At 50.3% G+C, this 26,573-nt stretch overlaps 14 protein-coding genes across 14 annotated transcripts; 6 read left to right on the top strand and 8 right to left on the bottom strand.

Moving 5' to 3' along the window:
* Positions 1-2,009: 2,009 nt before the first annotated feature.
* On the top strand, positions 2,010-2,768 carry PHATRDRAFT_34805 (predicted protein; the record flags this gene model as incomplete). The annotated part of the gene is made up of 1 exon (XM_002179387.1): positions 2,010-2,768. The coding sequence occupies one exon, from the start codon at positions 2,010-2,012 to the stop codon at positions 2,766-2,768; it is 759 nt and encodes a 252-aa protein (XP_002179423.1).
* A 915-nt stretch (positions 2,769-3,683) lies between these two features.
* Positions 3,684-3,926, top strand: PHATRDRAFT_7426 (predicted protein; the record flags this gene model as incomplete). Its single annotated transcript, XM_002179386.1, has 1 exon — positions 3,684-3,926. A coding segment is annotated over one exon (243 nt), but the record flags the coding sequence as incomplete, so codon positions are not given.
* A 915-nt stretch (positions 3,927-4,841) lies between these two features.
* Positions 4,842-6,760, bottom strand: PHATRDRAFT_45178 (predicted protein; the record flags this gene model as incomplete). Its single annotated transcript, XM_002179170.1, has 2 exons — positions 4,842-6,008; positions 6,098-6,760. The coding sequence occupies 2 exons, from the start codon at positions 6,758-6,760 to the stop codon at positions 4,842-4,844; spliced, it is 1,830 nt and encodes a 609-aa protein (XP_002179206.1).
* A 1,582-nt stretch (positions 6,761-8,342) lies between these two features.
* Positions 8,343-9,412, top strand: PHATRDRAFT_3046 (predicted protein; the record flags this gene model as incomplete). Its single annotated transcript, XM_002179385.1, has 2 exons — positions 8,343-8,840; positions 8,969-9,412. Coding segments are annotated over 2 exons (942 nt in total), but the record flags the coding sequence as incomplete, so codon positions are not given.
* Positions 9,413-9,860: 448 nt separating this feature from the next.
* On the bottom strand, positions 9,861-10,469 carry PHATRDRAFT_19669 (predicted protein; the record flags this gene model as incomplete). The annotated part of the gene is made up of 1 exon (XM_002179169.1): positions 9,861-10,469. The coding sequence occupies one exon, from the start codon at positions 10,467-10,469 to the stop codon at positions 9,861-9,863; it is 609 nt and encodes a 202-aa protein (XP_002179205.1).
* A 363-nt stretch (positions 10,470-10,832) lies between these two features.
* Positions 10,833-11,996, top strand: PHATRDRAFT_34800 (predicted protein; the record flags this gene model as incomplete). The annotated part of the gene is made up of 1 exon (XM_002179384.1): positions 10,833-11,996. One exon carries the CDS (start codon positions 10,833-10,835, stop codon positions 11,994-11,996), a length of 1,164 nt encoding a protein of 387 aa, XP_002179420.1.
* Positions 11,997-12,152: 156 nt separating this feature from the next.
* Positions 12,153-12,836, bottom strand: PHATRDRAFT_34799 (predicted protein; the record flags this gene model as incomplete). Its single annotated transcript, XM_002179168.1, has 1 exon — positions 12,153-12,836. One exon carries the CDS (start codon positions 12,834-12,836, stop codon positions 12,153-12,155), a length of 684 nt encoding a protein of 227 aa, XP_002179204.1.
* Positions 12,837-13,712: 876 nt separating this feature from the next.
* On the bottom strand, positions 13,713-14,303 carry PHATRDRAFT_11759 (predicted protein; the record flags this gene model as incomplete). Its single annotated transcript, XM_002179167.1, has 1 exon — positions 13,713-14,303. A coding segment is annotated over one exon (591 nt), but the record flags the coding sequence as incomplete, so codon positions are not given.
* A 684-nt stretch (positions 14,304-14,987) lies between these two features.
* H2A-3a (histone H2A) lies at positions 14,988-15,368 on the bottom strand (the record flags this gene model as incomplete). The annotated part of the gene is made up of 1 exon (XM_002179166.1): positions 14,988-15,368. The coding sequence occupies one exon, from the start codon at positions 15,366-15,368 to the stop codon at positions 14,988-14,990; it is 381 nt and encodes a 126-aa protein (XP_002179202.1).
* Positions 15,369-15,723: 355 nt separating this feature from the next.
* PHATRDRAFT_45175 (predicted protein) lies at positions 15,724-17,296 on the top strand (the record flags this gene model as incomplete). Its single annotated transcript, XM_002179383.1, has 1 exon — positions 15,724-17,296. The coding sequence occupies exon 1, from the start codon at positions 15,737-15,739 to the stop codon at positions 17,294-17,296; it is 1,560 nt and encodes a 519-aa protein (XP_002179419.1). The 5' UTR covers positions 15,724-15,736.
* A 177-nt stretch (positions 17,297-17,473) lies between these two features.
* PHATRDRAFT_45174 (predicted protein) lies at positions 17,474-19,027 on the bottom strand (the record flags this gene model as incomplete). Its single annotated transcript, XM_002179165.1, has 2 exons — positions 17,529-19,027; positions 17,474-17,496 (listed from the first exon to the last, which is right to left on the bottom strand). The coding sequence occupies exons 1-2, from the start codon at positions 18,925-18,927 to the stop codon at positions 17,474-17,476; spliced, it is 1,422 nt and encodes a 473-aa protein (XP_002179201.1). The 5' UTR covers positions 18,928-19,027.
* A 588-nt stretch (positions 19,028-19,615) lies between these two features.
* PHATRDRAFT_45173 (predicted protein) lies at positions 19,616-21,418 on the top strand (the record flags this gene model as incomplete). Its single annotated transcript, XM_002179382.1, has 4 exons — positions 19,616-20,478; positions 20,544-20,623; positions 20,732-21,079; positions 21,133-21,418. The coding sequence occupies 4 exons, from the start codon at positions 19,616-19,618 to the stop codon at positions 21,273-21,275; spliced, it is 1,434 nt and encodes a 477-aa protein (XP_002179418.1). The 3' UTR covers positions 21,276-21,418.
* A 15-nt stretch (positions 21,419-21,433) lies between these two features.
* On the bottom strand, positions 21,434-22,231 carry PHATRDRAFT_34794 (predicted protein; the record flags this gene model as incomplete). Its single annotated transcript, XM_002179164.1, has 1 exon — positions 21,434-22,231. One exon carries the CDS (start codon positions 22,229-22,231, stop codon positions 21,434-21,436), a length of 798 nt encoding a protein of 265 aa, XP_002179200.1.
* An 85-nt stretch (positions 22,232-22,316) lies between these two features.
* PHATRDRAFT_45171 (predicted protein) lies at positions 22,317-25,964 on the bottom strand. Its single transcript, XM_002179163.1, has 3 exons — positions 25,166-25,964; positions 24,195-25,057; positions 22,317-24,135 (listed from the first exon to the last, which is right to left on the bottom strand). The coding sequence occupies exons 1-3, from the start codon at positions 25,957-25,959 to the stop codon at positions 22,835-22,837; spliced, it is 2,958 nt and encodes a 985-aa protein (XP_002179199.1). The 5' UTR covers positions 25,960-25,964; the 3' UTR covers positions 22,317-22,834.
* Between the last annotated feature and the right edge of the window lie 609 nt (positions 25,965-26,573).

Here is a 26,573-nt window from a genome sequence, read left to right as displayed (position 1 = left end):
ACGGAGATCCAGGAGCGTTGGCGTACATCTCAGGAGGGGCTCCGTATCCCCAAGATTGTTGCTGTGCGAACAGTGTTCCGCCGGCGGAACTTGCTTGACTGCCTCCGTAAGGAGAGTACGTAGGATTCGCCTGGTCGTGTTCCAGCATAGAAGGCGGAAGCATTTCTTCAAAGGAATAGGCACGACCTCCGGCAGCTGATCTTGTCATAGGTATTCCGTACGAAATCGGTATCCCTTGTGCATTCACCTGCGGAGATCCGTGCAAAAAGCTATTCTGCTGACTGTGGCAAACAAGAACAATGAGACTCTGGAGACACCCAAGGAAGACCACTCCCCTCAAGGCCTTTTAAACATACCTGTCCATCCACGCTGATCCTTCTTCCGGTGAAGTCCCGGTGTGATACGCAGCGTACATTGCTGAGCCCAAAGAAGGCGACATATACGCAAGACTCGGGCTTGGAGGTGGTCCAGCCTGCCGGGCGTCCATACCGTTTGACGTGGCTAAACCTCCACTGCTCATCCTTGGAAACAAAGGGGAAGCCGGTGGAAGACCACCCATAGCTGTCGTCGGACGAGCCGGCGACAAGGGCGTATTGGGACCTGCACCAAAAGAGTTTGAATGAGCAACAAAGGTACCAGGCTGCTGAAAGAAGGATCCTACGTCGTACGGTACAACTCCGGCAACTGGAGCGGCCGCCGGTGAGGGTGGTTCCTGATTAGAATATCCGAGATAGTAAGTCGATCTAGGCTGAGGAGTTAAGTTTGGACGCATTTCTTGTAGTTGCGGGGTCGAGCGCTGCTCGCTTTCTTTCTTCTCGGGAGCTGATTTGCTGTTGGGATCCGTGGATACGCTAGCATCAGAAGTAGGATTTGGATTCGCGTCTGCGGAATCCGCGTCTTCGTGGGCATCGTTAACTTCGCCTAGAGGTTCGTCAGAAGTTGCCGATTTCATCGTGGCGACTGTTGCTGCCATTCTTTCTGAATCAGTAAGCACCGAACTCCTAGGTGAGGTTCCCTCTAAAGCAGGATCTACTTCGACTGATGACATACAACAGCAATGGCCTCCTCACTTCCAGGCGGTTTCAAGCTTACTGCGCTAAGACTTATGACGCCGACTCTGTACGTTCTTTTACCCTCGAAAGAAAGCTAAACTGTTCTAACGGTGAAAGACGCAATGTGAGAGACACTTTACAATGCAAGCAAAGCTGCTTAGTCTGACGAACGATCTCGTTTCGACCCATTGTGTCTAATCGTTTTCTCGCTTATGTTAGGCCGGACCGCATCGAAACTGCCACGCGCGTGCACAGAACACGCGAATGGGTCAGGATCATCGACGATCTAGCGAAACGAGTGCCAAAATATGTCGCAATGCCAGAATTCGTCTTGTATACGGTCAATTCTACACAAAGTCGGAGTACAAGATTTATTTCCGGGTATCCTTTGATGGGACGAGAACAGTGAAAAGGCTTCCAAGCGACTCCACTGTGCAAAGATCGCCACGACTGTCGAGACGCCCAACTCCTTACCTTTCACTTGCCGAATGCAGAGTGTAGCGATTACTCATGCAACAGTGCAAAATGTCTTCTTTCGGGTGTTGCCTTTTTGTTCAAATACCGAGTACAAAGGTTACTGTCGACCTCGACTATCCACATTGCAAACCCCCTCAGTTGTGCTGCGATGGTGAACCCGAGCAGTTGGGACAGACACGCATTTGACGAATTCGTAGAAACTCTACCAATTCTACGTCGTAGTCGTCGGCAAGACTCATTCGGGAAAGTTATTTATCTTGCGACAGAACATGAAACTCGCGAGACAAAGATACCTTTTCGAAAGAGAAATCAGCCCGAGCCGTCTATTTCCAGCTCCTGATGTCAAAACCTGAACACACCATGACGACTACGTTACTACCTCGAATACAACGATACATACAAGGAAGGTTTAAATATCAATCATTCACTACCGGTAATCCTGACAGAGCGGAGTCGGGGAAAAAGAAATCGACAGCGGAAATGGCCCATCGTGTTCGTGATCGTTTTCAAGCTTCAACGGAGACCAGTCCTTGGGAATTGCTATGGAAGGATGGTTTGACGCCGTGGGATATAGGACGTCCTACGCCTCTTCTGTGCAAGGAGCTAGAGCGATTTAGTCTCGTCGGGTCGAAGCGGACACTGCATACTCTAGTACCTGGCTGCGGTGCTGGATACGACCTCGCTACGTTGGCAGCTCACCACGGCCAGTTGCTCGACCTCGGCAAAATCGACTCAGCATCCGTAACTGGTTTGGATCTCTCCGAAAATGCTTTGCAGAGTGCCAGGCGAAACATTGCGCCGCTCATCAGTTCAAATCTCTCCGACAAGCTCTGTTTGAATCTGATCTGCGGAGACTTCTTCAACGCAAACACGTGGAAAGTCGTACATTCTGTTGAAAGTGATCACAGCAAAATTGCAGCTGTGTTGTCAGGAAGTCCTGTTTTTGATTTCATTTTCGATTACACGTTTTTCTGCGCCCTCTCTCCATCGATGAGGAATGCTTGGGGGCGTCAAACATCACTGTTGCTGGATCCGGAAACTGGCCAGCTACTGACACTTATATTTCCCATCACGCCAGAGGAAGATGCAGAAAAGGGGCCTCCGTATCCAGTTTCCGTAGCGGACTATCGAAAGGCTTTGGAACCAAACAACTTAGTTATACGGACGGGACCGTACGAGAGCGAAGAAACCATAAGGCAAAGGAAGGGGATTGAACAGGTGTGCTGGTGGAATACTTGAGCTCTTTTTGCAACTTTAGCTAACAGTAGCAGAAAGATTTGTATGCTAGTTTCGGAGGTGTGAGATAACTTGTAAGTTGCTTTTGGAAAGGAGTACCTGCGGCTATTTGTATAGTAGTACCTGTGTAGTATTAAGTGTAACAGTAAGTAGAGGCAGTCCCATCGACGTTTGTCTGTCGCCAGACGAGAGAAGATAATTGTCACACCATCCACTGTCAGGCGGTCCAACTTCGCCATCATTCGATCGTCAAAAATATGCCCACCACCACACAGAACGAACCTTCACCGCGAGAGCCACAATATCTCGCAGTCAATATCCACTAAGTGCACAATCTCGCTTACATCTCATCCAATGGCATTCCAACTCGTTGCATCCATAGCGGGCACATCATTTTTTAGAGCAATCAACAGAAGTATGAGAACCGCAGTATTCTCCACGTACCTCATTGCGACGCAAAGTTTCCTCATACAAAGGCAACCATTCAGAGGGGATTTCGTTCTTCGCGACAAGGATGTCACTTCGTTCCTCCAGAAGGCAGCTTTTCAAGCATCCGCAAATCCCTCTAAAGATTTTTCTATAGATGAGTTTGAATCCGACAGCCCCTCACCAAATGCAGCAGGCTCTTCGGCTGCCGACTTCACGCCCGATGATGATGTCGTAAGAGAAGAGGATAGTGTGTCGTCGTCAAGTTTTTCCAGAGATGATTACGAGGAAAATGGTACACCGCTACGACGGAACGTAATCCGCCGCAAGAATTCGATTGAAGCGGCGTCCTGGATGGAGCGAAATTCCGAATTTTCGGCGGCAGCGTCAACTGACTTAAAATCCGAACGACGCGACGGACAGAGAGCACCAAGGATAGGTCGCGACTCTAACGGACCTCGAGAGCCGCGGACGTTTCGTGAAGATTTTCGGGGAACTCGAGTGTTTGTACAGGGCTTGCCGACTAGTGTCACTTGGAAAGAGCTGAAGGATCACTTTCGGATTGCCGGCGAGGTTGTCTTTGCTTCAGTCAGCGCCGACCGCGTTACGAGAGAATCCAAAGGCCACGGAATTGTGCAATACGAGACAACAGACATGGCCGAAAATGCTATTAAGATTATGCGAAATCATCCGCTGGACGGCTATCAGCTCTATGTGCGCGAAGACGTGCAAGAAAATCCAGGGGTGGACCCCGGAATGCCTCGTGGTCCTACTCCTCCGACCATGTGGAAATGTGCGAACGAAGACAATGCGGCTTATTTGGCAGGAGATGAGATCGCTGCAGTCAAGGCCTTGATTAAAGCTCGTGACGATGCGAGACGCCGCAAGAAATATGATGCCTCCGATCAGATGCGAGAGGAACTTAAGGAAAAGTACGGTGTTCGCATTGATGACCGCCTAAAAATGTGGTGGAGTGTGAGTGACGGGAATCAAGTTCCGCAGGCCATTCAAGATGCCAAAGGGGAAGGACGCTGGGGGCAGAAAAGCTGGCGTCAAATTCGAACATCCCCGGAAAATGATGCTTGTGTCGATCCGGAGCTTGTGAATGGACTTTTGAAGCAACGAGACATTGCCAGAAAAGAGAAGGACTTCAGCACGGCTGACGCTCTGCTGGATGAGGCTCGGAACTCGCCAGATGGAGATTTATACCTTCGTATTCATGACGAGAGCCGAACATGGCGGATTTGGACAGACTCGCCACCGCCGCGGCGTGTTTCCCATACAAAGGATGCAGCGGAACAGTGCATGGAGATTGTATCAGAGTACGCGCCGGAAAAAGTCGACGAGATCAAGCAGGTTCTCGACAAATTTCCTGGAAGGGAATACAATGTTTTGAAAATGCTAAAACAGCGTTATGTCAAGTAGTGTTGAATGCCTCTCGAGCCTCTAATTTTACTTTAATACAGAGCAGCCCGTTTGTAGAGCTCCTCATGGTACACATCTGGCATCTACCTGCTGTCGGCATTGACTCTGAGATATGCTGGCTTTTTCAAATGACGTTAATGTTCCTGTTATGACTTCGAAAACTCGGTCGGTGAAGAATAACTTTTGAGGCCGATTTATTAAGCATATTAGAGAAAAGCCGGGAAACTACGAATTTTCTCGGAGCATATTGTAAGCATTCCGTGCGCTGCGGGACGTTGCTGTGTCCAAATAAGGATGATAACCTAGGTCTTCCGCGAGGTGACCCGTCTCTTCATCGTCCTCGTCTTCTTCATATGGATAGCAGCCTCCGACGCAGCAGGTGCACATTTCCAGAACATGCGCAGGAGCGGAAGTCTGGGAGACAGGGTCTTGCATTGACTTTCGTTCGAGCGGTTGGAAGGAAACTTCGCCAAACATGGGCATAATAGTGACGCCCTTGCCTTGTACAGATGCCCAACCTTTGGCTTCCCATCGTAACCTTCTGGGATGAACCGCAGATTGACCACCGTGAAGCAACAGTCGCCCAAATTCATCCCGACTAACCACCCAGGCACCCATCCCTACTAGACAGATCACCAACGGCGCCAAAATTACCACAATCAGACGCGTCTCCACCTCTACCGGTCTTGATAGTGGTATTACTTCCCCAATCATGATAACCAGAACAATACATATAAGAGCGGCCAGAGAGTACAAGTTTCCTGCCGTCAATTGGGATTCCGTCAAACGGTAGTAGCCAACTTGATGCCCGTAGACAATATAAATTAGACTTCCCGAAGCAATGCTCAGAACCAATACCACAGGGCTGATCACGACTCGCCATCGAACAGAATTGAAGCCGTAATCGATCTTGAGGACCACGAGAATCATGGCTACAAAGGATAGCATCCAACACAGTACACGAAGTCCATGTTGTGTTTTGCATATCAGACCGTCGACGATTCCCCCCAGTACGAGCAACCAAAGTGGTGTAAATACGACCGCCAAGGGCAAGGTGTTGTGAGCGAGTCTCATATATATCAAAATTTCAAATACAAAGGTAGCAAAGCTCAGCACTCCGGTTTTGAGTCCAAATTTCAGTGATTTTTGCAGCAGTGGTAAGTACTCGGTGCGATTTAAATGATCCCGACTGTCGGGTCGCTGTCTCGACTCGTTGGCTTCCGCTATGAAGCGGGAGAGCGCCTGGACAGACAGGGCGTGTAACCAAAGCAAGCCAATATGGGCTAGCCAGGAGGGTAGCAGAATGAACCAAAAGGGCAAAGCGGGCATGAGACGCGTCCACCGGGTCATCCCGAAGAGTACAGTGAGTGCGAATCCGACCGAAATCACCACCTACGGTGCATGCGGTAGGGGGGTGAGAAAAGTAGGTTCCGAAGCATGCAGAGCCCCTCTTTATTTGTTGCAAGGTGAGAAATACATACCCATGTTTTGGTCAACGGTTTCAGCACTTGCAAGGCGGCTTTCCGTACGGCGTAAATCTCTTCCGGAATTTCCAGCATGGGTCTATTTTGTACCGATGGGCCATCCGTACTGCTACCCAGACTTTGATCGTCCCTATAAGAGTAGGAATTTCGGTGCGGTCGCGAGGCGGAAGACTCACGTGACGCGCTTTGCGACGAAGAAGGCATCGAAGCGCGACCCCGCAACGTGCGATCTTCTTCGTCGTCTCCGTCTCCTTCGTATTCCGGCGTTGGGTCAGGCATGGAATGGTACGACGTCACGGGCGTTACCTCGGAGGAGGACGGTTGCTGCAATTGTAGGCGTTCCAACCGCACATTGTTTTCTTCCGAGTCCACCCACCCTTGTCGCAGCGGATATTTGGCAACGTCGGTAGCTGCGGAGTGGTGTTCCGCTCGCACGTTGGCGCTGGATGTGGCGGACACTGGATCCATGGTAGTGTGAAAATAGGGGTTGGGTTGCGGCGATTGGCTTGTTCCCCGTCGCGATCGGACGGTACCGCTCCGCCGTAGGAGCGGATCTTGTTCGGTCGAAATGCTACCGCGCGGGGCACTGGTGGTATACCGACTCGGCTTTCTGCGACTACTGTTGCTGCTGCTAGGATCCGTCGGCAGTGCTGCACTCATGGAAGGGGTATGCGCGAAATCGACGACTCCCTTTATTTTGAGCTACCGCTGGTACAGTCGGACGAGACGGTACGACCAAAGAGTGCGATGCATGCAGTATTGGTGGAACAACGCGTAGCGTAGCGTGGATGGATTGCAATTGGGCCTTCTCGAGATAACCCAGTTACAGTTAGTTATATTAGTACTAATCGTAGTAGCAAGTTCGACAAATTCAACGCGGCGGAAGACTTGTTGCCCGGTCCTTCCCCATTATTCTATTTACCTATTGACCGACAGTGAGAACCACCGCGACCAAAAAAGTAGCTCCTGGCGTTTGGTTCGACTCGACTCGACTAGCTAGACCGTAATACCTTCCCTATGAGAGAGGACCAGGGAATCTGGATCATTACCCTTGTTATTGAGTCTAGCGCCGGCCGTCTCCGTTGCAACGGTCGACGTTAGAAGCATACCAGCCTGTTCAAAAGTGAGGTACGACAAACGACGACATCACATTCCTGCCAATGCGTTGAAATGGACCAAGGGCGAACTAACTTACAGTTCACTGTAACTGTAATGTAAACCCGTCCCAGTTTTGGGAATGTCCGTCTGTCGCTCCATTCGGAAGAGAGAGCGAACGGTGTCCGAAGGTTTGTTGACTGTGAGTGAGTGATCCGTTGACGATCGAGTGACGTCGAGATCGAGTACCGGTCCAAACAAATAGGACATGGACGGTTCTCTAATCGAAACGAGAGCGCTGCAGTACGACCGTTCCTTGGGGTGCGTTCGTCGTGGATTGTCCGTCGTCGTCGTCGTCGTGTCTTTGGTACGTTACCGTCCGTAGGTGCCGTGTCTCGCCCGTCCAACTCATCATCCATCACGCTCGCGCTTCCCAATCGGCCACTTGCAGTGCAAACTCCCCCAAATAATCGTCCTGTGTCGTTTGCGATCTTTTCAGTTTTGTTGATCGCTCTTACTTCCCTGCCGAGTATTGAGTAGTAGTATTTGTTGAACGGTACAACACCTGCATACCACGAGGAACCGTTGCAATACATCCCCCAACGTAAACAAAAACGTACATACTCAATCTATCGTTATCATGAAGATTACGCAAGTGGCATGCTTCGGACTATGTGCAGTCCTGTCGACCACTACCGCGTTTGCTCCGGCATTGCGCACGGCTGGGGTACGTCAGTGACCATTGTTATCGTCGTTCAAGCGATGAAAAGTCCTCGCACGGGGTGTAAGGTAGTCGTTTCCATACTCTCACACGTATACAATTTCGTATCTTTTTTCGTTTGCTACGCTTTTTCAAAAACAGGTCACACCCCGGGCTGTCGTGTCCTTCTCCCGGATGCCAATGATTGCTCCCACGATTTCTACGACGACGACGTCCACTGCTCTTTCCGCAACGGTACGTACCAATCGACAACGATACCGCACACATCGATACAATACCAACCGAGCGCGAGAGAGGATTCCGGTTTCACCACAAAGCAGCGATCCTCACGGTCTTTCTTCCTATATCCTCTTCTTGGTACAGTCTCTCCAAGCCGCTAACGGTGAGGCAGCCGGAAAATCCTTCGGTCAGAAACTCTTTGAAGGCTACGAAAAGACGGCCAACGTCGCCACGACGCTCTTTCCCCTCTGGACCGTCCTTTTCACCGGTCTCGCCCTCAAAAGCCCGTCCTCTTTCGCCTGGTTTACCACCGAATACTTTACGGCGGGTCTGGCCGCACTCATGCTCTCCATGGGCATCACGCTCACCCCCAACGATTTCAAAAAGGTAGCCGCCCGTCCCAACGCCACGCTCATGCAGTTTGCTCTCTGTTACGGAATGATGCCAATGCTGGCTCTGGGACTCGGTAAGGCTTTCGCCTTGGAACCCGCCTTGATTGCCGGTATGGTGTTGGTCGGGTCCATCAACGGTGGACAAGCTTCCAACTTGTGTACCTACATTGCCCGGGGTAACGTCGCCTTGTCGGTCCTCATGACCACCGCTACCACCTTGGGCGCCATCGTCATGACCCCGCTCTTGTGCAAGAGCCTCCTGGGGGCCGTCGTACCCGTCGACGCCGCTGGGATCGCCAAATCCACCATTCAGGTACGTTCATCGCTGTCCGCCTAGTAACGCGTAGTTGCAGTACACCACCCACTCGTTGCACCGTTCGTCGATGGAGGTTCCTGGAGAGCAGAGCTCACACATTAGTGTTGTTGTCGCTACGTTTGCAGGTCGTGCTAGCTCCGATTGTGATTGGTATGACCACCAACAAATTCTTCCCCCGGTTTGTCGAGAAAATCCTTCCGTTCGCCCCCGTTGTTGGGGTCGTCTCGACCTGTTTACTGGTTGCCAGTGCGGTCGCTCAAGTTGCCGAACCCATCCTGAACGCCGGATTGCGTTTACAGATCCCCATAATGTTGATTCATCTTTTGGGAGGACTCGTCGGCTACATTTTGCCCCGTTTGACCGGATTTGGCGAGACGTCCGCCCGCACCATGGCGATTGAAACCTCCATGAAGAGCTCCGCCTTTGGTTTCCTCTTGGCCAAGCTGCACTTTGGTGACTACGCGGCCCGTGTGCCTTCGGCCGTCTCCGTCGTGTGGATGGCCTTGATCGGTTCCTTGTTGGCCGTCGTATGGCGGTACATCCCGGTGGAAACCACCGGCAAGTTCGACCGTTCCTTGGTGGACAAGTACCCGCCCTTTAGTCCCAAGCGAGCGTTTGGAAAATTCCTACAGTCGGTTGGTCTGCAAAAGAAGGATGACGACGCGACACCGACACCCTCGGTGACGGAAGCGTAGTTTCTCGATGACGGGGATATTGGACCGTGTGTCGTTCACGAAAGACGCGCACAAACGTATACGTAAACAAAACTGTGGCTAGGCTTTTTTAAAATGGTTTTTTTTTTGCTCGTGTGGCTGGCGATAGATTTGCGATAGTGCTGAATGTTTGTGAACTACTTGCGCAGGCTTCGTCCTTTTCAAAGTCGGAGGACTCCTATTTGTTTTGCAGTATCGTACGAGAAATTAGGAGCAGACGTTCCTTTGCATGTACAAGAAAATCTGTCCCAAGCTGGCGGGGCAACATGGTACCGCAGGGTCCTAGTGCGTGAAAGGTTTGTAACTACGATCTCTTGAGGTATCTGGTGAATTCGGTATACGCCGCGTCCAGATCGTGATAGAGTTGTCGAGAGTCATCTTCATCAATCTCGTCTACGGCCCGCATTCCATTCAACTTTTGTAACCATTTTTGTATCCTATGGTTTGGTTCAAAATCGTTAGGCGTATCTGGGACTCGAGTCAAGGCATCCAACAGATCCGACAACAACGGTTGGAGCTCATCAACAGCCCGTTGTTCCAATTTGACGGCATCCATGGTCGTTATAAAGTGCTGCACTGTCTCGGCTACAGTAACCGCGTGACTCGCTTCGTCAGACCCACCCTTCATGGGTTCCGGAACGCCCTGAATCAACAGTCGCTCTTTCGCTCGCGGACAGTCCATCTGATACAACGTCATGAACGTTTCCGTGTTCATTTCGGACGACACGGCGCGTTCGGCCAAGCGGAATTGGGAAAGAAGCTTTTTGCACTCGTGACTGTACTCCTTTTGCGTGACGGCGTCCCGGGCGTACGCGCGTTCCAAGTGTTCCGTCGCGAGGATGATGGAGTACAGGTTAGCCTGTTCGTCGTAGGCATCGCGCTCCCGTGATGTTTGGTAGAGATCAATCCGCATTTCGGTGTCCATCGTGAACAGAGTACAGTGTGAATGGCGTTGGGGCTATTCTTCGCAACGGGTCGGTTGGTTGCTTTTTGTGTCTACGACTGGACAAGGCTATCTATGTTCGGGTAAATAAAAAGAAGTGGGTGTTGCGAGTATATTCTTCAGCGCTCATCGCTCTCACAGAGCTGCAGTCTAGCAACTAACAGTAAAGTGCTAGAGTAGGATCTGTCGTGATATTCGTTTCCTCGCTTTGCACTTCGGCGAAGCCAAGTCGTGCCTGCATCTGCCTGTCCGTTCGGATATTCTCTCTTCATTAAATATCTTTGTCTCATTGTCCAGGGTTCTGGGCCTCAACGGATGGATTTCGGAAACCTAATGTACAGATACTTTCATTTTTGTTCCACGCCAGGACCCATCACAATAGAGATTCGTGAATCACAGGGCCGCCGGCGGTTCATAGAAGCGAACACGGCCTCCAATGGGACCAGCTCTACCATGGCAACCCGGGTATTTTGGCGCTTTCATGCTCGCTTGACTCGGCCTTGTCGCGTCGTATACGCGGGACCACATTTCCAAGCCGGTCTGTCGTACACGCAGGCCTTGGTGCGGGAGCGGGGTCTGGAACAGTGCGTCGAACTCGTGCACGCCCCCACCGATGCGCAACTGTGGGAACTGGCACCCACGGTGGATGTGGCGGTCCCGTTTATGCAATCGTTCCGTGCCGATTTTATCGAACGGGCGTCGCGGATGCGCCTGATAATGCAGTACGGGGTAGGTTTGGAAGGAGTGGACGTGGACTCTGCGACGAAGCACGGTATCGCCGTGTCCAACATACCCGCGGCCGGGACGGGGAACGCGGAAGCGACGGCAGAGCATGCTATTTTTCTTTCGCTGAGTTTGCTGCGGAGAGCGTTTCAGGACTTACCTCAGAGGTTCCAAGGACGCATTCTCGGGGGGTTGCCGATTCCAAAGTCGCTTTTTCAAAAGAATGTCACTGTCGTGGGCTACGGAGCTGTTGGTTCAAAGATCTGCGAGTATCTGAATGCTATGGGAGCAAAGGTGACAGTTGTACGAAAACATTGGACAGTGGAACCGGAGAGAGGCATTCACAAGGCAAGATCCCTAGGGGAATGCCTGCCCACAACCGATCTCCTCATTCTCGCGTGTCCCCTTACTACCGAAACTTTCCATATGCTGAACGAGGAAACCCTTTCACTCTTACCTCGTCAAGGCTCGCTTGTGGTGAATATTGGGAGAGGCCCACGTGTGGAGCATAGTGCGGTTTGGCGGGCTTTGAATTCAGGTCGAGTAGGCGGTTACGCTTCGGACGTTGGAGTTGGACATCCTGTGAAACCGTCAGAACCTTGGGACCCAGACGACGATTTGAGCCGCCATGCTAATGTGTTGTTTACACCTCACGTTGGAGGTTACACTTATTACAGCTACAACCTGATGTGCAAAGCTGTTGTGGACGCCATTGACGATGTGCGCTGTGGTAGGCCCCCTGATATGGGTAAATTCCAAGTTGAGGTCGACTGAGCATTCGGAAGAGGGTTCGTAAACGTGCAAAATCATTTTCTAAAACACACCCCATAAACAGGTGACGCGGTCATGCAAAAGACTCCAACTACTGTGACTAGTATCATGTTGAATTCTGAGTTCGAAGGAGCCTGCCGAAGTCTCACCTGTCTAGGATTATAGCTGCACATCAATAATGGTACCTTGGAGCAGCCGCGGATTTTTGCTGTCCATCTTCTGCATCGACACATCTCTATACGATGCATCATACGCTTCCTTTTTTTTACCAGCTGCCTTTTCTGCCCCGTCTACAATTGCTTCCGCATAGGCCTTGACAAATTCGGTCTTTTCAAAGAATGATCGTGTAGATACCCCCAGATTTTGAAGCTCTTTTTTCAGGTCTCCGACCTTCATAGTTTTGGCATTTTCCATTTCTGTCGCTAGTCGCTCTTCACGGGACGGGATGCCGTTGTTTTTACCTTCGTCTTTTTTGCCGACTTTCGTTTTACGGCTGCCCCATCCTGTTCTATCCTTATTACCACTCCCGTTCACATCGTTGTAAGGAATGTTTCTCTGCTTTCTGGCCGTTTCCAATGCTTTGATTAATTCTTTCTTTTCGAGAAAACTCTTGGTGCTTATACCGTAGCTTTCTAATTCGCTGCGAATCTCTCCCGCTTTCATTTCTTGTGCATTCGGGACGGAGAAAAGCTGTACTGACGAGATTCGCGCGAAGGTGGCTGGTGGTTGCAGTATTACGAAGCCCGACGTCTGTTTCATAAAGAAGAATGCCAAGCCAACTATTCGAAGCTTCGACGTCATTGATCCTCGTAAGGATTTCCTCGAGCCTCCTTCATATTCCATGTTCAGATAGTAGAAACAAACGCGATGCTAGTTTTTATCCTCTGGGTCGTCCAAAATGAGATGTAATGGTATCAGCAGAAGTTGACTATCAATGTATACCCAGGCTCAGCGAGGACAGTTGGAGGCTTTGTGTACAGAAAACGACACGGTTGCGTTCGTGGTCCTGCGCTGACTGTGAGTAAGAAGGCAGGTCGAGTACGTCGTTTATGTTTGTTGGCCCTAATTTGTCGGAGAAAAAAACATCATCTATGTCGTGAATCAGATCGTAAGCGTCTGTATGGTGTACGGTGTTTTACCCGATTTGACTGTCAAAATATGTCAGTTTCTTTATCAGTGGAATAATGTAATTGACTAAAAAAGTTCCAGAGAGATAGCAGTAAGCCTGCCTTTGCACTTCGAACTTTAGTAGTAGAGTAAGGCTTTACTTGCTCCCAGTTCTACGATGCAAAGCCGATCAAAACAAAACCAATTCTGTCCGAAGGAAAAGCGTATCTGACAATTTGCATGTATTGCTAGAAGACTTCAAGGAAACTGAGAGACCCAAAATTAGGCAGGGGAAGAACCTGCACCAGTCCAAAAGTGTGACATGTAAAGTATGAAAGCCCAAGCATTCACATCTATGCAATGCGCGTTTGCTCCGCAATTTTCAACAGTATTTTTAGGTGAATATGCTACCTGAATCCTATTCAGGAAAAGCTACAAGAGTCGAGCGCAGCTCACAGTTTTTGTAGTCTCGACGGTGAAACTTTGAAAACTCGACGTCGCCATAATACTCTACAACAGGAACGTTTTTGTGCCTATATCGCGATCGTCCAAACTTTGCTTTGGTTGATAAGGCACCTCCTTGTCCAGTCCCCAATTCCAGACGCAACGAAAGAAGGCAGAGTGACTGCACACAATAATCTTCTTTTCCGGTCGTTCGGAAAGCCATTGAAAGAATTCTCGACCTCTTTCGGCGACCTTGTAAAGCTCGGCTGACTCGCGATGGACTTTATACGTTTCGTGACAGCCTAATCGGCTCTCGTAAGTATCCCAAGTCTCATCGTGATCATGTTTGATGTGAGAAAAGTCCACCGTAGGAAAGTCGCCAGAGATTTCCGAGATGGTGCGTCTTTTATCACAGCAGTAATTGACAGTTTCTCGCAAGGATTCATGGGCGACGAACGGCACGGTGGGCTGATACTTGAAAATCGGTTCTAGCGAAAGCAACGCTGTCTGCACGCAACGTGTTAGTGGTGATGTCACTATTAGCTCGCTTTCCATCAAGGCAGGAAAGCTGTCTTTTATTGATGCTGACAGCTGCTGACATTGAATTTGTCCCTTTGCAGTTAAACGTGCATCGAAGTTGATGGGATTGCTGTACGCCTTGTTCACATTGTGTGTTCCCTCCGCATGTCGAAGAAAATGAACAACCTTCGTTTTCTTGTAATTCAACAATTGCGGGTCAAGTGAATCGACGGGGAACATGTGAAAGGCTTTGATTTCGTTGCCTTTCATCGTCGAAGATGCAAAATCGGACAATTGATGTGAGATATGGTGGCTGTCATGCATGCGGAATGCAAAAGATGTCGTCTTCCAAAATTGTTGCGTGAAATAGTAAGGCGACTGTAGCGACCGCAATTGACAAACAGCGGTCGGGAGGGTTGAACTCTCATATGATGATTACCTTCTAGATCAGGCCGGTCGGGACGAATACAACATCGTTTATTTGCAGGATTCATCCAACCGTGCCGTCGGCAATACAAGAGAAAGGGAAAAGTGCAAAATATCAATCCGGGATTGAAAAGTATAGTACCAGTAGAGGTTATCAAGTGGCGGTAGTGCTCTTTCAGTTGCCGTTTTGTCTGGAAGATGTTGTTGGTCCGATCAAAACGAGTGCCACATACGAAAGCAAGCTATTGGAAAGGTAAATTGCTGCCGGCACACTAACAGAGGGTGTATCCCGCACGAGTTTTTGAAAAATGTTTACACACGGACGAGTGATGAGTGTCCTTACTCAAAATAACGGTTTTGATGGGCTGAAATGTAGCGAGAGAAGGTGTGCTGGTTGCGAGCTTCTTTGACGTATGGGTGGATTTGATAAAATCCGGTTTGTTTTGAATGTCGACCAACAAATGCAGTCGACTTGCGCTGTAAGGCGGCTTAAATTGTTTATTTGGTAGGTCCGCTCTTCTTGGGAAGAAGAATAGCGTGAATGTTGGGCAAGACACCACCGGCAGCAATGGTGACACCTCCAAGTAGCTTGTTCAACTCCTCGTCATTCTTGACGGCAAGAGTGATGTGACGGGGAACGATACGGCTCTTCTTGTTGTCACGGGCGGCGTTGCCGGCAAGTTCGAGAATCTCGGCGCAAAGGTACTCGAGCACAGCCGCGAGGTAGACAGGAGCGCCGGCTCCCATACGAGTGGCGTACTTGCCCTGACGGAGGTAACGTCCGATACGACCGACGGGGAATTGAAGACCAGCCTTGGCGGAGGCAGTGGTGGATTTCTTATCACCACGGCCGCCCTTTCCTTTTCCTTTTCCAGACATGTTGTTTTGTTGGTTGAAATTGACGATTGTACGCTGCGATTGCGATTGTGAGAGGGCAAGGCTTGGAGAGTTTCGAGGAGTTTTCTTTCGCAAACTGTCTCGTTCCCGAAATAGCGTAGAATACGTACTACGAGGTAGTGCCACACGCCATCCTTGTCCGCGCCAAGATGGACGAGAGAAGTACGGTCAGACGTTTTTCTGGCGTTGTTACCTTTTTCGGGGATCCCGTTTCCTATGTCATTCACAGTCAACTTTCCAGATTTGGCGATGCGTCTTCCCATCTACCATCCGACGCTGCCGACAATCATGAGGGCCTCCCACTTTGGACTGTGAATACCAAAAAATCAGAGTGAGTCTCACATTGCACGATGAAGCAATACACGATTCTATGGCCTCTTTTGCTGCTGCATGTTTGTAAAATTGCTGCTATCAACCAACCTACGGGAATCGCTAGTAGTAGAAGCTACTACCAAAAGCGGGGTTTAGTCTCGTCAAGAAATGCTCAAAGTCGGAAGCAGAGAAGTCTAGCCTCGGAGTTCACCATTCCAACAGATGGGATGGAACCATCTCCGGAGTCAAACGATTTATCGAAGGCTAATCTATCAAGTAGCAGTTCAGAACAAAAAGCGACCTCGCGGCGAAAGAAGCTAAACGCCGAAGTTATCAACGAGCTCGAAATTCCGTCGTGGGTGACATCATCGTACGACGACAGCCGAGGACTCCGGCAACGAGGGAGCACGTTGTCTTGGATGCCACGTGAAGGCGAAGTCGACGTATACGTAACACCGACTAATAGCACGAAGGAATCCTCTCTAAATTCTATGTCGATGACGTTGGATCCCCTATCGGCCCTTCGGTTGCTTCGAATAGCGTTTGCTGGTTCCATGGCTTTGGGAGCGGCGTTGTTGGGAACGCTTCGCTTTTTAGCACCCATGATTGTCGCTAGAAGAGGATTGTACGCCATGCTCACTCATGGGCAGGATTGGTATCGTGGAAGGTACTTGCGCACCACTGTCGAGCGCATTGAAGACGAATTTTGGCGATACTACGAAATGCCGGCGGCGCTGCGTTCGCTAGCGCGGGCGGTTTCCCAAATTCTCATTTTGTTCCTACTGGGTAACGTCATGGAATCGATGGTGGGATTATCCCACGCGCCGTGTTATATGACCAATGGAGGATGCCATTCGTGGTGTGGTTTGTTGTGGATCATTGCCGTAATTGGAACCGGACATGCTTTCGGCGCGGCCATGGCTGTGTGGGGTGGTCCGTTGCGATTGCAACTGGAACCACAGTTGGCGAAAAGACGACCATCTAGAACGCCACCCGGTCTTCAAAAGATACTTAAGCATCCCAGGCAACTGTTGCAGTGGTTGAGAGATCCCGAACAGTGGATTCGAGACGTTGCTCGTCAACGAAGGACGGTGCAGCCTCCTACTAAACCCTTCCAAACGGATCCCATGCTCTTCCCAGCAACCTGGGAACCGCTCACAATCCTACAGATGTTGGTGGTCTCCAGTGAAATGAATCACAATCGCCAAATTATGCACAAGATCATGCGGCAACTGCTAGTGCAACAAGCATTGGGGGACGAGTGGTATCGAGTGCTGCTATGCGAAAAACGGGTGGGCTTGGGATTGATTGTCATGGGCTTTTACGCTCTATCATCGATACGATTGTTTTGGACGGTGGCCAACCAGAACAACGTGGCGGCATTGTTTTTAATGGGACCATTATTTGCCGTTGTAGTATCCGGGTGGATGCATACTTATATTTACATGGAGCGCCGCGAAAGCAAACGACGACAAAAATTGAATCAGTATGGGCATCTAATCGACGATGCCGACCGTACCGTGAAAGAGTGGGGGCAGGTATTCGCATATCCGTCCAACTCGATGTCTCAATGGTTTCCTCAGTCGATTTTGAGTTGACGCTTGTTGGCCTTGGCGTAGGGCGAATTACCGGATATGACCCAATAGAGCAGGATGAGCGGAATCAGAATGGGTATCAGGAGGAGGATGCTGGAAAATCCCGTTGATGTGAGACAGCCGTAAGTCTTTAACGCCAGGGTTTGTGGGCCACGATAGGCGACACAAACATAGTCACGATCAGTAATCTCGACACCGTGATGCTGGAGGTCACGTCGCAGGTCGTCAAAATCACGATCACGCACGAGCCCCGTCGGGGGTGCCGGGGTCTTACCCGACAATGTATCAAAATCCCACCGCGTACTCAAATAAGGCGCAGTTGCGTTTACATTGTTACCGTGAATCCGAATTTTCACCTCTTTTGCTTCCCAGTCAAACTCGAATTCTCCAAAATTTAGATCTAAATTGTATTGTATTCCTGCTTTGGCGCCTTCTTCCGCTGATTCTAGGTCCACCAGATCCGTCCAGGCACCGTTGTGATGAGCCACGTGCATCCCCATACTCATACTCCAATCGACGTAGGCGTTGCGACAGGACCAACTCGACTCCGGCCGCGCGCATATGTGCGATCCCCAGGAATGCGTCATGCCACTTGTGGTAACTTCCAGGAGCATGCGATTGGCGTCGCGGTGATCACCGTCGGCCTCCCCATCAGTTTGCCTACGACCCACTGGTTGACAGTCCTTGCGCAGTAGTTCCGCCATGTGCACGTCACCCGATACGAGAATGGGAGCTTGGACGTTGGATTGCAGTATGGTTTGGTAGAGACGGTGCTGGGCCGCGGGGAAGCGGCTCCAGTCTTCAACCACGTTCCCGTCAATGTACCGGTCAGCGTGTACTTGTAGTCCTTGTACAATAACATTGACGGTCGCGGTCGATCTCCGGAGGGCCGTTTCGAACCAGACCCACTGGTCGGGACCCAAAAAATCCGCAGCGTAATCCACCCGGTACTTTCCCAATCCCTGCTGTTTCCAGGGAGTTTTATTGGAGCGCACATCCAGGAGAAAGACGGCTACGGATTGATTAGAAAGCACTGATGGTGACGACTCCTTGTTGCCGTTGTGGTTGTCGTTATATTCGTGTTCGTGATGATCCGGTTCGATGCCGGCCTCCGCTTCATCAACAAGTTCGTGACCCACGGGTCGACTAAAGTCGAAGACTTGCACTCCGTAGACGCCTTGTCCCCGAACGGCTCTTTGACGCATCGCATCCAGGCGGTAGGGTTTCTGTGCGGTCAAAAAGTCCACGTACGCGGCGCCGTTGGCGGCCTTGTGTGCGTAGGTGAGGTCCCCGTTATTGGCACCGTAATCGTGATCATCCAAGGCTCCCAGAATCGTCACGGTGGGGTCCTTCACCAACGACTGGTAACCGTCGTGGGTCAATTGGTCGTGTAGGAGTCCGGCAAGTTCGGATGGTGTGGCGTCCCGCGATTGGAGTCGGGCGATGCGGGGCCAACCAAAAGTGTAGACGGTATCAAAGTCGTCGGCGTACACGGCATCACCGGCCCACACAAAGGCTGTGGCGTTGCGGCTACGAATAGCCGGCCACAGTGTTTGGGGACGGTGCTGACTGTTGCAGGAAGCGAACAGTAGACGACTCGGTTTCGTCGCGGCGGACGTTGGCGCACGGCTCATGGTGATTGTGTGATGTATGTGTGTGTATGTGTGTGTATAGCCGTGTATAGCCGTGTCTCTCTGACGGGAAAGGGAGCGAAATCTCACCAACAAAATGCCAACGATGGAGTGGTGAAAAAGAGAGGTTTGGTTACGTTAGGAAGGTTTTCCACAAATGCCTATGTTTCACCAACGTTCTTTGGGTGTTTGGCGATATGCGTATGTTCCGCGAGTTGACTGTGTCAAATGTAGAACGCAAGCGACCCCCAATCTTGTGTTAGGGTGCGTCGGGATCGGCACTCGTCTGCGGAGAATGTTACCCATGTTGTGAGCGTGTTTCGCTTTTCGTGGGACCACTGGAACCCGCTGCGACACAAAAGAGTGTGTTTTGCAGTCATACGGGCTGCTCCAGTGCCGTCTGTTTGCTGTCCGCAATCCCACTGGATCAGTCCTACCTACCGCGGTACCCTTAGGGTGCCACTTTACCTGTAATAGAAACACTGTAACTACTGACTGTAACTGTAACGGTAAAACTTTCGCTACGAGCAAACCGCGTTGGGGAGACCCCTTGCGGCGTTGAATGCCGTTTCTTTCTTGTTCTCAAATCGCTCTCTAGAGAGGCAGTGATTCGGTTGGTCGAGTACACTCACCATCCCTTCCATCTCCCGCTCCTTACACTCTTCCAGAAGAAAAGGTCACCAGGTGCGGGATGACTTCCTTTCACAGCAGTAACAGCAACGGCAATCTCCATCACGGTCTTTCGAATAGTAGCAGCAGCAACAACAACATTCACCTGGGGGTGGTAGCAACGTCCCCATCGTCCGCAGGCGACGGACGCCGACCTTCTTCCACGCGACGCGTCTTTGCCTGGGGGAATTGGCGATTTCGAATCCAACAACTCCGAATCCTGGATGCCTGTATCGACGGAGCCCAGTGGGCGTTGGAAGGTCTCGTGTACCTCATTGGTCCCTTGCTGATCGGTTTGGCCTTGGGTATCGTTTCCTTGTTGATCTTCGTCTACGTCACAATCCTTCTACCCATGCTGCAACTCAAGTACACCGATACACCCGGAAAAACTGTACTCCTCGCCTTGCACACTGCCTACGTTACCATCGTTACCGGCAACGTTCTCTACAATTACGCTCTCTGTGTCGTTACCCGCAACGCGCATCCGCCAGCCCGGTACGCCGCCGTCGTTCGGGAACTCGCCGCCGTCACCGACTTTTGCTGGCCCGAAACGCCGGCACAAGTCACGGCCTACAAACACGACTTTGAGGACAAAATGATCCTCCGCATCCGACGTCGACAACGTCTGGCGACGTCACCCCCGGCCGACGAAGATGCGGTTGGGCTTACCCAACGCCGGACAACGACGGCGGTTCCGTCATCCCCGTCCGTGAACGCTCCAGCAGTGACGCCGGGGTCTTCCGGATCCAATCAACCCGTTCGTCAATGGATGCTCATGGGGCCGTTCGAATGGGGATTTTGTCCGAATTCCTACCAACCCAAACCTCCCCGATCGCATTACGATCACGTCACCAAAACACTCGTTCTCAATCTGGACCACTACTGGTAAGAACAACACCCATTCCCTATTATTGTGTCGAGACGTGACTTTGATCTATCGCCGCTTACAGTCGTCTCTCGACGCTTGCCTTGGTTTTTGCTTTGTTTGTTTTTTCTTTGGTTGTCAACAGCCCGTGGATGTTCAATGCGAGTAAGTCAAGTGTGGGTGGAAAGTATCGGCATTGACTGTAAGCTTCGCATGTAACAAATCTCAGCGTAATGTGTTTGCTCACCCCATGTCGTTTCCTTTGATCGAAAGTCGGCTACTTCAATTATCGCTATTTCGTCAATTTTATGATCTACATTTTTCTCGGCATGGTCTACGGAACCGCCCTGACGTTGCAACCCTTCCTCTACCTACACACGGACGAATTCCGCACACACTCGCGAGAAGAACGAGCCGCACGCGATCGTCTGCCACGCCCGTATCCCATGATGCCGCACCGGGACGAAAAAATGCTCGTCTCCCTAGCCTTTATGCTCTGTCTCGCCGTAGGCATTGCCGTCGCCATCCTCGGGGGCTTTCATGTCTACCTCGTATTGACGGGACAAACGACGATTGAATTCCACGCCAACTGGGCCGCACAACGGCGAGCCCGCAAGGAGGGTCACAAGTTTAAAAATCCGTATAATCAAGGGTGGCGGAAAAATTGGCAACAGGTGTACGGAACCACGCATTGGTGGCTCGCGTTCTGGCCCAGTACGCGGCAGCCGGAATTCTTGCCCGTACCGGTACCGGGGAAAGATACTCGTCGGCGCAATGCCGTCCGGCCACAACGCTCCGAAAGTTTGGCTTCGTTTGAAGTGGAATTATCGGAGCCGCCGATAGAGTCTTTCGTAGAGCCGTTAATACAGCAGGTGTAACACGACGCACCTTGGATGGGGAGTTTTCCGTGCAGGGGTTGCGTATCGATTCGAAGACTGGAAAGAGAGTCCGGGACACAACACCAGTCGGAACCTCCTAGACCGTACACGCTCTCATGGTGGATCCACCTTGACAGAGCTCGATTGTATACTGCTGCACCAGATCTCGGACTTGCTCTCGGAAAGTATGTCGCAAACCCAGAAACCAAACTCCTTCGTAAAAGGCAAAGAGTGGGGCACTGCTGAACGATGCACCGAGGCTTTGCAGTAGCGCAGGTTGGGCCCCTTCGAACATTTTGTGGCCGGGATGAATCTGCACGTACCAGGCCAAAAGATGGACCAATATAGCCCACCACAACACCTTACCCGTACCGGTCCACGGTGGCGGTTTGTTAATTTCGTGCTTGGCGTTCGTTTGGTCTGTAAGCGTCCAACGCACAGCGCTGGCGTACATGCCATACAAGAAAGGAGCGTACAGCAGTCCACCAACGGGATCAATTTTGATGTAATAGAATGTATAGAACAGACACCACACGGTCGCGTAGGTGACGTAGTGTTTGGGAATGTCGGGTAGAAGTGGTGGTGCTACACGTGGAACCATCAAAGCGGGTGACCATGGTAAGTGAGCGCCAAAGACAAACCCCGTCCAGAGAATCGCTGGCACACCAAAAAAATGGATGAGCTGATTCATAGGATTACGGTGGTAGACTCCGTAAAAGGCCATGGCGGCTTGACGACTGGGCTGGTTCCATGCCGCGGTCAGAACAGCGACCGTCATGGCTGCGGACACGGCGTGGGCTACAAGCATCCCGATCGTCCATTGCGTGAGCACTCCCGGAGCGTATCGTAGCGGCGCTGATGATTCCGGCGATGCAGTTGCTGTCGTCCCACTCATTGTAAGTCTATTAAACATGCAAAATATAGGTAGAGAGTGTGACAAGGTATTGATGGGAAGGGCGGGATGAAGGGTGTTGTCACTGCTCAATATACCTTCCGTGACGTCGAGTCGTGTCAACCTCATGGAAGCTCGAAGATCGGGAAGCTGCATTTGACTCGTACAATATTTCAACATATATACGGCGAGCTAACAGCAAGACAAGTTTGCAGTTAGGCGGAAGATTCCATCTCTATCTCTACAAAGCACAGGATCACCTTTCGATTTATTTGGTGAATGCAGATAGCCATGCATATACTCGGAATGCAGTCATCGATGTTGATGGTGGCACTGTTTCGATAAAAGAAACAACGAATCGGAACACTCCTCGCAGTTGTTCGAAGCATACCAGATACCACTGGACAGACGCTATGAGCGATCACCAGTGTCGGTCTTATCGTAGTTACGAAAACTGACAATGACATTAATACCTCTAGAGGCTATCTCAGCCTGTTTTAAAAAAGACATCGCACGATCAAATTCCCGTGCCAGAAAGTGCTTTTCGAAAAGCTACAGGCATTTTAAAGGCGTATTGGTGAACCTTGCAAAGGAAAGAACCAATAATTAGACATCGTGGGATCTTGACCGAGGCGGAACACGCCGATTCGCTGGAGCGTCCTGACGACTCTTTGTCGTTGGGCCTTCGAACGACCTCGCTCGAGGAGGAACATGCCTTTCTTTGGGCAGATTCTGGCCAGAATCCTTTTTCAGAGTTTGACCGACTCCCTGATCACTGGGTTTTGGCATAGCTTTTGATGGCGTCCGCGACCCTCGATTACCAAAGGTATACTTGGCATCCTCGATCGATCTGGATCGACTTCGTTGGGCGTGGGTACTGTCTGTGTCGGGGTTCGTATCAGATGTTGGGCGCCTCTGTCCACGACAATACGGCGACATCGGTGGAGTCAAATTAATTGCGGCGCTGTCTTCCTGGACCTGAGATCTATGGAGGGTAACTTGCAAAAATCTTTCCTGCGGCGTCGCCGGAGAATTTTGTGCGTCTAGGTTTCTCCCGTCAAGCGATTTACCAGCGGTACGGGACTCTATGTTTAGAAGTCGAGTCTCGGACCGGTTTTTTGTTGCTGTGCCCGGAAGGAAAGATGGACCACGCGTGCCACAAACGTTCCCATGAAAAGAAGAAGCTCTTTCTGGTGCACAACCGTGTCTTGGCTCGGCCGAAGAACGACTGCCCATGGGTCTGGGGTGTATCTGTTCTTCTTGACCTAAAGAACGGGAATCAGGTCGCCGCTTTCGTTGAGGCAAAGATCGAAGAGCTTGATCCAACGGCGAAATTGCGCCTTCAGTCGATATACATGGGCTTCCGCTGGCATGAGGTTCAGGATGCATTGTTCGTTTGGCCGCTTTTGACTTCTTGCCCAACGTATTGGGCGCGGGTTTTGTCAGAGGGTGCGCATCCGGAGCTTGGCGATAGAGCGGTGAATGAGACTTCAACGAGCGGGAATCCGTTGGACTTTTTTGTTCAGGTAGCGCTTTATTGGTCTTATCGAGAGTTGACAGTTCCTTGAGTGTCTCCTTGTTGGCTTTCGATAGAGCGCTGTTTCTTTTTATTCCTGACAATGAACAAGTGTCAATGAGCGTGGGGCTAGCCGGCGATGGTGGCCCTAACGACCTCGAATCCAGACGAGCTTGTCGAGCCGGAAGGGCTTTAAGGGCTTGCTCCAGAGATGGAGCTGCTGCTGAGCGACATACTGAGGCATGATCATTCTTCTCTGGTATCCTCTCCTCTTTTTTCGAGGGGTTTCTTCTGTTCATGTGCGTTTGCAAATCGTTGCTTCTTTTTGTTGAAGCTTGCGGCAAGATGGGCTTTACGGAATCTGAATTCTCCTGTTGTAAAGGGTGAATGTCTGAATAAGCGGTGAGTATGCTACCTTCGACAGCAAATTTGAAATATTGAGCGACTTACAGACATCTTCGTCGGTAGAATTATCGTCCGAAGTATCCGTGTGCCGCTTTAGTTTGTCATTGTCTGCTAATCCAATAATTCTGCGTTTCTCCTTCTCTTTCAATCTGATAATTTTTTCGATCGTCCTTCGTTCCTCGCGATACGCGTCAACCTCCTTTCTATAGTTCGCCTTCTTCCGTTGTTGCCGAATTAGCAAATACAGCGACGTTAAGAGCAAGAACAAACTGGCTACACCAACTCCGATTGCAATTTTCAACGTATTGGTAGTCGAGCCTTCGTCGCCTAGACTACTAGCAACGCTAGGAGTGCCAACATCGACTCGACCGGCAGCGCCTGAGACTGCAGCAAAATAAAAGAAACCTTCGCTTTCGATGATCTCACTTGGTCTTAGTGCGCCAAGTGTTAGCGCCGTGATAAACCTTTCTCGTTCCTCTCGAAACGCGGCTTGCATGGCGTTTGAGAAATCGTTTCCTGTAAGAAAGGCTGCTTGAGAGCCCTTAATCATGCCTTGGATTTGGAGAGCCTCACCATTTCGAAGTCGCCGACGGTTTTCTTCTATTTTTTGCTCGTTTACAACGACTTCATACACCTGAATAGACGGATCAGCAGCGGAGCCTCCCAAGAATGTTTTAGTCGAAGCCGAAAAGTAGCTGATCTCTGCTGGACCCATCACGATTCCTGGGGGTACTCCCGAAATTGTGATCGAAAAGGGAGCCTCCACACTTTCTAGACCAACATACTGAGCCTTGATGTCTCCCTCAATGACATCAACTATAAACTGTTCTATCGCCCTTCCATAGCGATAGAGGTGGTACAGCAAAGCACCTCCATCGAGATTGTCGAGGTGAAGGAATGTGACAGTTCTACTCATTGCAGTCAACGAGCATCTAGTCCATTCCAAAGGGCAATCTCCTACGCGTGGACAAAAAAGTGTCAGAATCCCGAAAAGCAACTATTGGTAGGTAATTTACTGTGAAACAACCATACCTTCGTATTCCAGAAGTAGCGACTTTGGCAGGCCGCTTACTTGTAATGCAGACCTTTCCTTGAATTCCCTCAACAGGGAGTCCTTTTCCAGCAACGTCCCGATTGCTTCCGAGATAGCATTGTCAACAGCTGCCATGAGCGCTGGGCTTGCAATTTCTTCTGAGAGAAAATGAAAGCTGGCATCGGTTGACCGAATATTTTGGTTGCAGGCCAGAGATCTGCGGTAATGAATCACCCCAGCAAACTGTGGATCAACGGTAGTATCTAGTTCATTCGGAAACAAGTAGCTATTTGACCCAGCCCCGACAAAAATGTCGAGCTGGTCTCCCCGCATTGAGAGTTCGCCTGTCTTCTGAAGCGCATCTACCGTGTGATCAATGTACGGACCTTTCATTGTGATGTAGAAAGATCTTCTTTCTCGAGGCTGCATAGTAACCGGGTTGAATTCCAGCATCGGTACAATTACTCCGCCAGTACCTTCTGGTGCTGGGACGACTGTGCTTTTCGCCAAGAGAGTCCATGCAGTTTGATTTGCAAAGTCAAATTCGAATGGTCCTTTCAAAGTATAGATTTCAACTTCCATGGAGGTTGCATTTGCGATCCGCATGTTGAATTCGAAGGTGAGGATTTCCAGGGGATCTGCTTTTGAGTATACTTCGAACATAATACCAGCGTATGGCGGTACTTCCTCTACTTCATTGTAAGGTGTTTGGAGAATACCATACGATGTACACTGGTCAATGCCCTCTTCAACACGCCGAACGCTCCCCTTTGTCATTTTCCCTTCCATCGTCTTGGTCTTCACTTGTTGTGTTACCCTCCTGTGCTCGGCACACAAGAGTGTTCTCGCATTCCAACAGGCCCTACGCGGAGTATGTGATAGTTTTGTTAACGAATGTCATTCAACTTCTGTTGGATACTTGATTTCGGTATGTCTCTTCAATGATTTTTTTCCGAAATTAGTCTTTTTGTATTATACGGGTTTCTATCAGAAATGACCTCGGAATATTTTGATTAAGAGAGAAAATCGCAAAATGACTTCTCCTATGATTCATGTTCGGAGAAATGGAACTTGAAGTATCTGGTAGTCATTGACATGTTTCACAAGAAAATACACATAGCTAATCATATGGTGTTCCAGAAAAATGAGTGCTGACGGGCATGAGAAGCCCAAGAACTATATCGCTGCGTATTTTTATGTCTTTTAATTGCATTGCAAATGCACTCAAAGCATTTGTTGTGTGTAGCATTTTACGATAATTGTAGGGATGCCTGGATGCCCAAGAGTGTGCTGTCCCGTACAAGCTACTTAGCACCAACAGTAAAAAAATTGTAAGACCTCCAGACGGAAGTAGAGGCCTCGTGGTCCTCTATTATTAATGGCTTGGTGGC

This window comes from Phaeodactylum tricornutum, chromosome 6, assembly GCF_000150955.2.
Source record: "Phaeodactylum tricornutum CCAP 1055/1 chromosome 6, whole genome shotgun sequence".
NCBI lineage: Eukaryota > Bacillariophyta > Bacillariophyceae > Surirellales > Neidiaceae > Phaeodactylum > Phaeodactylum tricornutum.
The sequence above is the reverse complement of the archived record's forward strand: the minus strand, read 5'-3'. Positions and strand labels throughout refer to the sequence as shown.